The 12,746-nt window shown below is 52.2% G+C and overlaps 3 protein-coding genes across 3 annotated transcripts; 1 reads left to right on the top strand and 2 right to left on the bottom strand.

Moving 5' to 3' along the window:
• Positions 1–702: 702 nt before the first annotated feature.
• Positions 703–2,282, top strand: C8Q71DRAFT_910160 (uncharacterized protein; the record flags this gene model as incomplete). The annotated part of the gene is made up of 4 exons (XM_047929074.1): positions 703–804; positions 860–1,082; positions 1,961–1,974; positions 2,022–2,282. The coding sequence occupies 4 exons, from the start codon at positions 703–705 to the stop codon at positions 2,280–2,282; spliced, it is 600 nt and encodes a 199-aa protein (XP_047775588.1).
• Positions 2,283–7,137: 4,855 nt separating this feature from the next.
• Positions 7,138–8,158, bottom strand: C8Q71DRAFT_879760 (uncharacterized protein; the record flags this gene model as incomplete). The annotated part of the gene is made up of 3 exons (XM_047928463.1): positions 7,138–7,396; positions 7,671–7,954; positions 8,064–8,158. 3 exons carry the CDS (start codon positions 8,156–8,158, stop codon positions 7,179–7,181), a joined length of 597 nt encoding a protein of 198 aa, XP_047775587.1. The 3' UTR covers positions 7,138–7,178.
• A 3,261-nt stretch (positions 8,159–11,419) lies between these two features.
• Positions 11,420–12,558, bottom strand: C8Q71DRAFT_726312 (lipase; the record flags this gene model as incomplete). The annotated part of the gene is made up of 5 exons (XM_047921755.1): positions 11,420–11,787; positions 11,845–11,930; positions 11,983–12,096; positions 12,152–12,221; positions 12,291–12,558. 5 exons carry the CDS (start codon positions 12,556–12,558, stop codon positions 11,420–11,422), a joined length of 906 nt encoding a protein of 301 aa, XP_047775586.1.
• Positions 12,559–12,746: the final 188 nt, after the last annotated feature.

The raw sequence follows: 12,746 nt of genomic DNA, 5'->3' as shown, positions 1-12,746 counted from the left end.
TCCAGAAAACTCAGTGCATCAATGAATATGTTTTCCAGGATGGTGGGAGCAATTGATATTCAGGCTCCATATGGCCGGCCGGTTCATTTCTAATATAGGCATGCTATGCCTGGCTGGTCAATGTGTAGTGAAACTATGTCATGGCCGGCCGGTTTGTTTTGTGTGTGGGTACATTATGACCGGCCAGTTCTTTCTCAATGTAGGTATATCACCTCCGGCCGGTGTGTTATTAATTTAGATATATTACCTTCGGCCGGTACATCATAAACAAAGGTATATGACCTTCGGCCGGACCATTTGAAACCATAGGGATGCATTCCAGCCGGACCATTTCCAAACACAGGGATGAAATCTGGCTGGAGTGTTATAAATGTGGTTGCCAATCTCCGGCCGGTCCATTTACAACCATATGTGCAATCACCGGCCGGTTTGTTTATAAGCATATGGGTGAACACAGGCCCCTTGTTAGTGACACCTCTGGGTGCTCCCCATTGTCGGCCGATCCGTTCAAAACAAGACCGGCCGGTCCGCTAAAAAAGGGCACCTCCGGCACCGGCCGGTGGGTTTGCAACCTCCAGACTCATTCCGTCGGCCGACGTCGGGTTTCCGTTAATGACGGCGGAAATGCATCTCGGCTGTACCGTTAATAACGTGAAAGTCCGCTGAATAGGCTCCCTCGTCCGCCTCGTCTCCGCGTTCGAGATGTATACGGCGGAGGAGATACAAATCCGTCCGCCCCAGTTTCCCGATACCAACACGATGTATCGCTGGGCGTCGTGGGCCCGCGCCCTCGTGATTGACTTCGTACGTCTCTTCCCGTGGCTGGCCTCCTTCCATTGACCTCCTTCCCTCCGTTCAGTATGGCTACATCGCGAACCACCATCTAGCGGTGCAGTTCCACCATCCCCCGGCTGAGTTCGACATCCAACCCGTTCTCGTCCGGCTTTCGATGTCGATGTACCACCTCTCCGGAAATGACCGTGTCCCAGCCTCCCTCCGACCCCTCCTTGCCAATCTGGAGGCCGACCTTCGCCGCCCAGCACAGATCCATCCCAGTGGGCCATCTGCAATTGCTGCCCCCTGTTAGCCCAGCCCCTGTGCATCCCTGGGCTCTCAGACTGGCCTCATTTCTTCTTGGCACTATCTGTTGCCTTGCAGACCTTGTGTAGACTCATAATTTGCTCAAGGGCAGGCTTCTTGTCTCACTTTGCATGCTTAAGTGTTCTTTTGCTGTCTCTCAACCTTAACAGGTCAAATATGTCCAAATCCCTGACAATATGACTTTGACCACAGCATCTGTTGTAAGTAGGGTAATATACTCATAATCCCAGGGAAAAACAAATGATCTTTATTTGTACCCCATTACTGTTGCCAGATATAGTATGTGTTAACTTGTCAGGTGAAATCTTGGTGAAGTCTTCATATTGAGCAATCTGACATCTCATCATGCATATTTTTTAGTTAAGAGGTCATTTGCCAACTAATGTGTACTTATGTGTCTTAATCTGTAGAACTAAAGTTGCATATCTTCCAACTTGGGGACAAGACAAATTTCTCAAAGATACTATAGTTAACTTCAGCAGTCTTCATGCACATGGTGCACTTAATTGAGGAACACAAGTTGTGAAAGATTGAATAAGATCAGGTGTTCTTCATTCAAGACTGCTGAAGTTAGAAGTGTTTTTCCTGATGTGCCCAGCAACGACAACGGCGGTTGTCTCGACGCAACGTGACCCCGCCTCCGCCTCTTGTTGTCGAGCGTCCGCCCCCAGCCGCTATCGATCCCGACCTCGCCGCCCGTATTGCGCAAGGAGCTAGCCTGGAACGCGTGATGTCGCTTCGCCGTCGGAAGCCTCGACAATTTCGCGTGAGTTGCTTTTCATTTTGGCATTGCATATTTCTTTACTGTTTAACAGGAGCAGCTGGCAAACGGCCATTGGATTCAAGGCTACACGTTTAGTTACGCGCCCCAAGGTACGCTTCTGTCTATGGGTCTCGCCTGTACACTCACATTCTATCAGGCCAATATACCGTGGTCCGTGGAAAGCACGCTCTTTGACGACGGGCCGCCTGAGGATTGGCAAGGGCCCGTGATGACGATCAATGGTGAGGATCAATACGAGTTTGAATCCATCACTGGCCATGATGTTATGGTGGATGGCACCACCCACTACTGGGTCAAATGGGCGGGTTGGCCGCACCCGTTCCTCGAGCCAGCGGCAAACTTCGCAAGCTCTCCTGCGGAGGCTGCGTATTGGGCCAGAGTACGGGCCCCCTTCTAATGTACTAATGTACCTACCGTCGCCCTCTTCCATGTCCTTGCCTTAGACGTCGCTCATTGTCACTCTTCGATGTCCTTTACTTACTGTCGCTCTTCCATGCACTTACAATCGCTCATCAATGTACTTTACTTACAGTCGCCTCTGTACGTGACCACATCTTGACCATCGCTCTGACTGCCAATCACCGTAAACGCGCCCCACATCCTTACCCATCTCTGCCTTACTGTACATCGTCAGGAAAAACACTTCTAACTTCAGCAGTCTTGAATGAAGAGCACCTAATCTTATTCAATCTTTCATAACTTGTGTTCCTCAATTAAGTGCACTATGTGCATGAAGACCGCTGAAGTGAACTATAGCACCTTTGAGAAATTTGTCTTTTCCCCAAGTTGGAGGATATGCAACTTCAGTACTACAGATTAAGATGCATAAGTACACATTAGTTGGCAAATGACCTCTTAACTAATAAATATGCATGATGAGGTGTCAGATTGCTCAATGTGGTCAAAGTCATATTGTCAAGGATTTGGACATATTTGGCCTGTTAAGGGTGAAAGACAGAAAAAGAACATTTAAGCATACAAAGTGAGACAAGAAGCCTGGCCTTGAGCAAATTGTGAGTCTACACAAGGTCTGCAAGGCAACAGATAGTGCCAAGAAGAAATGAGGCCAGTCTGAGAGCCCAGGGATGCACAGGGGCTGGGCTAACAGGGGGCAGCAATTGCAGATTTCTCTAAGTCCGGAAAGATAGTCAATATAGGTTATTGTGCAAGGGAACAAGCACAGGGACCTATGGTGTAGTGGTCAGAAGTTTGTGCTGAGAGTGTGAGAAATTAGTGTAGCAGGTCAGGGGTTCAATTCTGGGAAATGGCAGATTATTTTGGGCAACATTTTTGCATCTGGGATGCCTGTTATGACAGCATATGCACAAACACAGCAGAATCATGAGAGAAGTTACCCCAGTAAGGATGAAAAAACATTATTCTTGCTTGGAATGAGTGTTTACTTTGGTTACTTAATGGAACTTAATTAAGACAAATGAAGAAATCGACTTACCTTAAGCACTTGTGGCACATAATGACACTTAATGACACTTATTGCTCTCCACAAGACCACTTAAGACAGAATGTTTTTTCCTGATGATACACTCGCTCTAGCCTCGGCGACGAGCACATGCTAAGCCTGATACTGATAGCACACACGCGCATTAACTACGTACTGCTAGAGCTTTGTCTACATAGGGCTCGGCCCTCGCGGACAATAAAGGGATTCAAAAAAAAAACTTACAGTCGCTCTTCAATGTACTTTACTAACTTGCTCCGTATCGCTCACAGCTCTGCATCCGCCGCTTTATCGCCCTTTACTTGTACCGCACTTGATGTCGCTTGAATAATTTTGCTCTCACTGTATCCGAGTCCCGCCCATACGTCAAAGTAAACAACATTGGCGGATAGGTAAGCAGATGCATTGGACATCCGCCTCTTCAATTAGCATAGCGTCATATACATTGAAGTGACACATTGAAGACAGAATACACTGTAGAATTGCTAACTAAACCAATTGGCAGTAATCCCATCCATAAGCGGAGACCCGCCTATGCACAGTATGCACGCTCCATGAATCTCGCTCATTTGGCCCATTGAAGTACGGACACGTCGCTGTCGAATCTGTTACCCTGGTCCTGCATGACAAAGAGGCGATAGCTGCCGCCGGACCTCAGGCAATGCTGCCTACGCCCATCTGAGCAGCGGGTAGAGCGCCCACAGCCGATGCAGCGCAAGAGGCGATCGCTGCTGCCAGAGCGTAGGCATCGCCGCCTACGCCCATCTGAGCAGCGGGTATAGCGCCCACAGGTCACGTCGGCCGGCATCAGCTGGCCCTAAGCCATAGGCTATTTCGCCGCGTCCGCTACCCCATGGTCATAGGGTAGAGACGCTGCCTGGTGTGCACTACTTAGTACCACGTCTGCCGCGCATCTCCTCGATGCCATATGGTCTGAGTAGACTCGCGGCGGGGATCGACATACTTACATCACATGATCGTGTTCTTCCTCTGATCCCGAATCGGGGAGACAGTACCCTTGTTTCTTATTGACATTGACGGCTGTTCACTGAGGAGTTCTCCATATCCGTGTGTTCCTGGATACCATAACATATCTGAAGGCTCTTTCGGCCCTCAAGTTACCAACGAGGGGTCACTTTGCGTAGTGACCGGGCCCGTGACAACTCTCCGGGGGCAGATCTTGGTGCGAACGGCGGTTGATACGTTCAAGAACTAGTGCGTGTCGCATGAGGGTCTCGCATACATTAGATGGCTCATTCAACACTGCTTACGTAGTACGGATGAACAGCGCACGTATCAATCATCCAAGCATGCAAGTACTGGCGTATGCTGATTCCGCAACGTGTACCCATTAGCATGTCCGTCTTTCAGTCCGATACTCCGTCTTTCGATCCCCAGATGTTGTCTGTCAAGCAACTAATCAAAATCAGAAGAGCGGAAGCCAAACGAAGACGGCCTCCGGGGGAATCCATCCTCACCCGCAGGCCGTTCTATGCTGCGGACAAAAAGGTGGTCTGCGAGATATACGTTGCAAATCCCGGTATCACCCACCAGCAGATTGCAGATCAATTCGGTGTACACAAGTCAATGGTCACCAGGGTCCTTGCTAAAAAGGATCAGTGGTTGAAATCACAACATCAACCAGGCTTTACGTTCGCACGACCTCGGTGGGCACCTTTCTTGGTAGAGCTACATGACGCTGAAGTTGCCTCAGAGCCATCAGGTTCCGTGAGGTTGACCGTCTAATGGAAGCCTGGCTCACTACATGCAGAGATAACGACTTCCTGCTTACAGACAAGATGATCAAGAACCGGGCGACCTTGTTTGCGCAAGACGAGGGGCTCCGAGGAACAAACCCTGAGCGTTATTTCCACTGTGGGCGCTCATGGATGCGAAAGTTCAAAGAGCGATTCGGTATCATCGATGGCGTAGCAACTCGCGTCGGGTACTCGCCGACCGATCTAGCAAGAGAACGCGCCTACGGCCGTTATCCCTTAGATCCTTTTGCGGATCGCTCGGTAGACGAGCTCGCTGAAATGTTCCAACCCTCACGGCGCACTTTGACTCGAGTGAGCGATGGCGCCGGAGGAGAGCTGATAGGCTCTGTTTGGGTGCCGAAGGAATGGTCCTGGTTGACTCGGCGGACTCCTTCCCCTTCCCCCGCTACGTCCTCCGACTCTCAGCGTTTGTTCGAAGATCGTTCACCGATCCACAGCCCTTTTCAATCACCGTCGAGATCTGGTAACTCCCCAGCCTATTTACTGGCAACGTCAGGCTCCGTAACATACCCCGAGGCAACTGCATCAGGAAAAATGTTCGTGTCTTAAGTGGTCTTGTGGAGAGCCAAAAGTGACATTATGTGTCACTATGTGCCACAAGAGCCTTAAGGTAAGTCGATTTCTTAAATTGTCTTACTTAAGTTCCATTAAGTAACCAAAGTAAACACTCGTTCCAAGCAAGAATGATGTTTTTTCATCATTACTGGGGTGACTTCTCTCATGATTCTGCTGTGTTTGTGCATATGCTGTCATAACAGGCATCCCAGATGCAAAAGTGTCGCCCAAAATAATCTGCCATTTCCCAGAATTGAACCCCTGACCTGCTAAACTAATTTCCCACACTCCCAGCACAAACTTGTGACCACTACACCATAGGTCCCTGTGCTTGTTCCCTTCTACAATAACCGATATAGACTATCTTTCTGGACTTAGAGAAATCTGCAATTGCTGCCCCCTGTTAGCCCAGCCCCTGTGCATCCCTGGGCTCTCAGACTGGCCTCATTTCTTCTTGGCACTATCTGTTGCCTTGCAGACCTTGTGTAGACTCATAATTTGCTCAAGGGCAGGCTTCTTGTCTCACTTTGCATGCTTAAGTGTTCTTTTGCTGTCTCTCAACCTTAACAGGTCATATATGTCCAAATCCCTGACAATATGACTTTGACCACAGCATCTGTTGTAAGTAGGGTAATATACTCATAATCCCAGGGAAAAACAAATAATCTCCATTTGTACCCCATTACTGTTGCCAGATATAGTATGTGTTAACTTGTCAGGTGAAATCTTGGTGAAGTCTTCATATTGAGCAATCTGACATCTCATCATGCATATTTTTTAGTTAAGAGGTCATTTGCCAACTAATGTGTACTTATGTGTCTTGATCTGTAGAACTAAAGTTGCATATCTTCCAACTTGGGGACAAGACAAATTTCTCAAAGATACTATAGTTAACTTCAGCAGTCTTCATGCACATGGTGCACTTAATTGAGGAACACAAGTTGTGAAAGATTGAATAAGATCAGGTGTTCTTCATTCAAGACTGCTGAAGTTAGAAGTGTTTTTCCTGATGTGCCCACGACCCATCGGCGGGGGAGCCTTTCCATGTTCCCTACGCTCACGGTGGCTATCAGGAATCATTCCTGAGAGGGTCAACGGATTAACCCTGGACAACCTGACGGCAGTCCAGTATCGATCAAGCATGCATGTCGACCAAACAGGTTTGTCAAGTATTATCAACCTGTGCTATGGCTTCACTCTGACGGGCTGCATGTATAGGCCATCAGGATTTCGTGTAATTCCTCTGAGGGGCCCTGTCAGGGGCTTCATAAGCGCTCAGAATGCTTCAGGTCGCATCAGAACGGCTCATATGGCCATCCCTCAAGGACTCGAATTTTGGCGAATTGTTGTCGTCAGACAGAATTGTCAGACAGACTCAGACAGCCTCAGAGTGGTCAGATACTGCATCAGACTGTCAGAGGTACAAGCTGTCATATATTCAGCACTCAGATGTATTGCTCGTAAATGTGACAATTGTTTATCAGCTACACTAGCATAGTACTTATATACAGTTCAGTAGGCTCGCGCGGTACGCCACACGCCCGTGCGCATCATAGCGGCGATCCTCCTCGTACTCGCCCCAGTACTGCAGGCCATGTTGCGTGGCGCGCTCCCGTCCATTTGCTGGGTTCACCGCGCTCGTCTGCGTCGTTCTCGATGCAGCTGGCAGCGGGCGCATCGAGGTAGGATATGCACTCGGTGGCATCACTCTTTCTCGGGCTGGAGGGTGGCGTGTTTGTCTTCAATGGGCCTCTATGCATCGGGCTGGAGCCTACCAGGTTGCCTCGAGCTGTCAACTCCTTACGCACCGCGCTGGTGCTTGGCGGTGGGTGCTCGGCGGGAGCTTGGTCGTCGTGTAATCTTCCTCGGCTGTCTAGGCTGCCCTGCGCTTGGGCTTGATTCATTGATGTTGTGCGTAGCCAGCTGCCGGCGGAGTCGTTGTTTGACAATGAGAGAGCGAAGTACTCATGGAGGACGGGTATGGCGAACTCACCCTCCGCGTTGAACGTCGCAGACCCATGTGTCTCGTACACCTGCACGGGCTCCACTGCTCCTCGAACGTGCTTGAAAGTGTCCTGGCTCTTATCGCGTGTGAGGTTCAGCAGTGCCCGGCACGGTTCCTCAGGTGGTACATTCGTGAGCTGTGTGATGTTGAGCCGCGTGAGCTTCTCGGAGGTGCCCGTGCTCGCGGCGCCGTGGACATTCCCCTTGGAGGGACGCGCGCTGTGCTGCGTGTAAAACCCAGCGATCGAGTGGATGGAGAGCGGTGGCTGTTGCCTCGCCGACGACATATAGCGGGACAGTCGTCATCAGCGTGTTGCATGCCTGAGGTGACGGACACAGACACTCACTCGCATCGCCCTGCTCCGACTTCCGACGCACTGACCTTCCACACTTCGCAGCTCCCGCGCTCGTCACGACCACCCCGCCGAGCCCGCCGCGCTCTCGACCTACAACTATTCTCTCCTTGAGCTTGTGCATGGTACGCGATCGAGGGGCGCGCGGCGGGTTGATACACGTGCCGACTTTTCTTGTAGACGGGCCCGCACGTACGTTCTCGAGGTAGGCGGCAAGAGGGCAATGGTGAAGCGAAGGTAAGACGGCGATGAGGGTGCTGAGGCCGAGTGTGGACGTGCGGAGAGAGGAGGGTAACAAGCGCGCTTTCTGTGGCGTGTCGTGGCAGGTCGTGGCTAAGGCGCTTAGCACTTCAACTGCGCCTGCGGTCGTGACTCACAGCCTCCAACATCGTCTCACTCAACCACAGCCGCCGTCGGACCACCCCACCCACTCTACCTGAGCTCGACGTTCAAGCCCGACACCGCATGTATCAACATGTGCTAAACACGACGGATGCGAGGGTGGCACTGGAGACGGAGGATTCGGGCACGGTAGGTAAGTGCTCACACTCGATATTTGCTGAGTTACCGCTTCTTTGCAGGCAAGCGAGTGAACGTTGTATTCGTTCACTCCTGATCCTCACTCGCGCACCCGACTGCTTGATCATGTTACATGTATACACACGCTCCTGCTCACTCCCTCACTCGCGCACCCACCTGCCCACCGGCTTACCCGCCTCTCCAACCTACCCTGTAGTGCCTCCGCCTCCGCCGGCCGACAGCGAGAGCACGCGCGAGCGCGCTTTCGCCGCCGCCGCACTCAAAACAGGCTTGGACGTCTTGTTATGCAGCCACGCGGACTCGTAACCCGACGCTCTTCTGTTCAGCAGGCTCTCTGCGATCGCCTGCGCCTGTGCACTGAGGTTGGGCTGGCTCGATAAGTGCATGACGCCCGCGGGGCAGCTCCTCTCCGATAAGCTGAACACCCTGGTGCGTCTTCCCATTCGCAATCGGCGCGATGGGCATCGTTAAATCGTCCATCCCCTCCGAGACTCGAGTCGCTCGATCCTTCCTTCAAGTGCCAGGTTCAACACAAACTCCTCACACGTGAAAGGGTCTTGCGGCGAGACTACTTCAAGTGTGCCGTCTCTGCACGTTGTGTGCACGGACGAGCACGCGCGGAACATCTTCCTTGACCGCTTCCTCTGCGGCACGCCCCATAACTTCGACATGACCAAGGCGGCGCCGCAGTGGACAAGTGGCACACATGGCCTTGGACGTACGAGCGTGGGTCGAGAGCGAGCGCGGGGAGTGGTGATGGGATGGTAGGATGTGCACGAGTGCAAGACTACCAGGTAAGCCATTGCCCAATCTTCCGTTCGCGCCGATCCCTTCTCTCTCTCGTAACGCGTCCTCGAACGCACTCTGAGCTTGTGCAGGACCCGTGTCCGTGTCATCGAACACAGGTCACGTCGATTACGGCAAGACCACATTGGCAGCAGGCATCACCAAGGTTCTCGCTGAGCAGGGTAGTGCACAGTTCAGGTACTCTGATGTCGACAGGGCTCCCAAAGAAAAGGCCCGTGACGGACGCTGCCATTATTGTTGTCTCCGCTACTGATGGTCAGATGCATCAGACCCAATAACATCGCCCCTCGACACAGCGCTGACGATGTGTAGCTCCTCCTCCGAGTCGTGATCGAATACATCATCGCCCACGCCCAACTCGCTCATCACGCCGTTCCCTGTGATGCAGTCCACGCGTCCGTCGTGCCACGTCTCCGCGCAGATGCGCTCCCGGACACGTACCTCCTCCTCGCGGCGCAAAGCGGCGAGCTGCGCGTTCTGCACAGCGCGATCGTGCTGCTGCCGGTGCGTCGTGTTCACGCGCCCAATGCCCGTGCCAACGATCTCGACGATCTGCTCGAGCTGGTTGGTGAACACCCGCCTACATGCCACGCTCTGATATGTGCATGTATATGTATTATGATCATTATGGCAGTTTTTAAATCCACTGCATTTGTGCCAATTTACGTGCAGGGGGTGTTTTTCTGACGAAATGTGTGATATGTGCTGTCTGATGTACTGTGTTACTGACACTGTCTGAGACAAAATGAGAAGGTCTGACAACATCTGATGTCTGGCATGCCCTGATGCTTCTGAAGCTCTCTGAAGGCCGACCTTCAGAGGCTCATACCTTCAGAAATTGCACACTTTCCTGATGCCTAGCTACAGAGCTGTGTCCGACCGGTAGTCAATTTGCTGCTCGTATCTTTCCCCAGGCTCACGGCTCCTTCATCCTCTTACTGTTGCCCCTTGTCCCCTCCCCCAAAGTTCGAATTCTGCTCGTCCCATCTGCACCATATTGCCTCAATCGCCCCCCTCTCATACTTCGTTTCGACTTCGACCTGCAATGACGCATTTCTAATTGCTATAGGTTGTGTATCACTAGAAACGTCTTTAGTACCGCATTCAATGCGTACACCGTATTTCCGAGTCGTCCATGTACTTATTCCTGGTCTTAGTCCTGCTCCATATTGTACGCGTATCTTCTACACGTGACACCCGACAGCGTTCAAACTGAGAACGTCTGAACGACTGGGACATACGTCCCGGGGACGCTCTGGGGGACGTCCCGCGGGACGCTGTCACACTGACTGACTTGCTTACTTGAGTAACAGGGGCTACTATTTCAGAAAGTCCTCCAATGACTTATGTACTCCCCGTTTCCGTGTACAACAATTGTTTTGCATTGAGTAATTACACCATCTAATCTAGCCTCACGGTTTCAAAACAATGGGTGTCGTTGAAGGTAACTACATACCAGAGCCTATGAGTAGTGCCTGTGGTATGCTTACATAATCATCTCCGTCACGTAGCGCGCCACTCAAGCGCCACTATGCCTGGCCTCCGTGACGCCTTCGTAAATCTCAGTCAGTAAGTCAGTCAATATGTACATCTAGACACCTACCTGACCGGTGAATTGTCTTTCTGGCCCTCAATAATGTCAATGTCAAAGGTGGTCAAAGTGGGAGGTAAAGCGGTGATGGCGGCCGGCTACTCACGGTGTGCTGTGACTGACTGTGACGTCTCGCGTCTCGCGTCCCTCGTCCCCGGGACGAATGTCCCCGTGGTTCCGATTTTCTGAGATTGGTCCATCAGAGTCAAGCTCGACTACAGAAGTCTCTTGCTTGTTGAGGAATATGAATGCACCATCATCGTCGTCGTCTACAGAACTCTTGGGACTGATTTCACGACAAGGTTAGTCCGACAGTGGTAGCCAGGATCAACGAAGATTTTGTCCTAATCAAGGTAATGCTACAAGTTTCATGACACAGGGAACAACTCAAGTACATCGACACCGTACTATCCGGTGGCCAGCGTCACTACCATCTGTGGCCTCCCGCTAACATCCCATCTCAATTCCATTGTACGGCCCATCGTGGTCCGAGGTATCGCCATCCCAGATATCCGGCACGTCCCCGACAATACACTGCGTGCTCGGATTGTCCTGACCAGGGCACGACGCCCACTCGCCCGAGTCCTCGATGTGCACCTCCCCAGACGGGTGCACGAAGCCGAGGAACATGCCCGGCAGGATCGGGACGGGGTCCTCCTCATTGTTGATGTGCGTGACGGACGTGGACTGCGCGTCTACGTAGTCCGCGAAGGCCTGGTTCCCCACGCGCGGGAGGCCGTAGCCGACGAAGGTGAAGGTCGCATCGGAGATGTGGAGAGGGAGGTAGACCGCATCGAGCAAGGAGATCGCAGAACCTACGGCAATTTCAGTCAGTGCGAATTACAGTGAGATGGAAGCAGAGCAAGGCATACCGAGTGAGTGGCCGACAACAGCAACCTTGCTAGCGCCATACGTCGACATGGTCGTCTGAACAGCAGACAGGACGTCTGTTGCAGTCCTATATGCCGGTAAGACAATGATTTGCCATGCAACAGTGATAGAGTACGTACTTGGCCTGGGCGTCGGCGAACCCTGAGTGAACCTCAATATCTGAGGACAGCCCAGGGAACAGGCTTGAGTCAAGCGTCGTCATGATGATGTCCACATCCGTAATGATCGGTAGGCTGTACAATAATTTCAGTCAATTGATAAGCTCAATGTACAGGGAAGAGCACCTACATGTCATCTACATTCGTGCCCTGGTGCGACACAATCACGCTGTCCAACGAGGGATCGTAACCCACAAACCCTACCCGCGCCTTCAGCGCAAGCTCTCATAACTTAGGACCTACAAGCAGCGCGACGGCCATCCACTCACAGTACTGCACATCATCTCCATCCCCTCCTGACGCAACCGGCTCGAAATCCGCATTCGCCTCACAGTCCGTGCCGCAATCCCAAGCAAGCGTCTCCGCCGGCGTACAGTACCCCGTACTCGCATACCACGTATACGGCGTGAACGCGTCGATCTGCGCGGTCGATAGCGCGGTGATCGACTGGCGTGCACGCAGGCCGGGTGCGGGCTTTGCGATTGCAGCGGATGCGGCGCCCAGGAGGAGGGCTGCGCTGAACGCAAGGGCGTGCATGAACGCTGCTCGTTGCTCGGGGAGAGGCGAATCCGGAGACCGCAGACCGTAGGGCGCAGAAGACCCGCACCGCGCGGATTAAATACGGGGGTACGAAGCCCGTAATAGTATGCCAAGATCGAGGATGCGGCCATATGAATCAAGCTTCGCCGAAGCGTTGTGGAAGATTGGGTTGTACGAACGTTCCG

This window comes from Rhodofomes roseus, assembly GCF_022264815.1.
Source record: "Rhodofomes roseus strain CIRM-BRFM 1785 chromosome Unknown C8Q71scaffold_21, whole genome shotgun sequence".
NCBI classification, from domain to species: Eukaryota; Fungi; Basidiomycota; class Agaricomycetes; order Polyporales; family Fomitopsidaceae; genus Rhodofomes; species Rhodofomes roseus.
The sequence above is the reverse complement of the archived record's forward strand: the minus strand, read 5'-3'. Positions and strand labels throughout refer to the sequence as shown.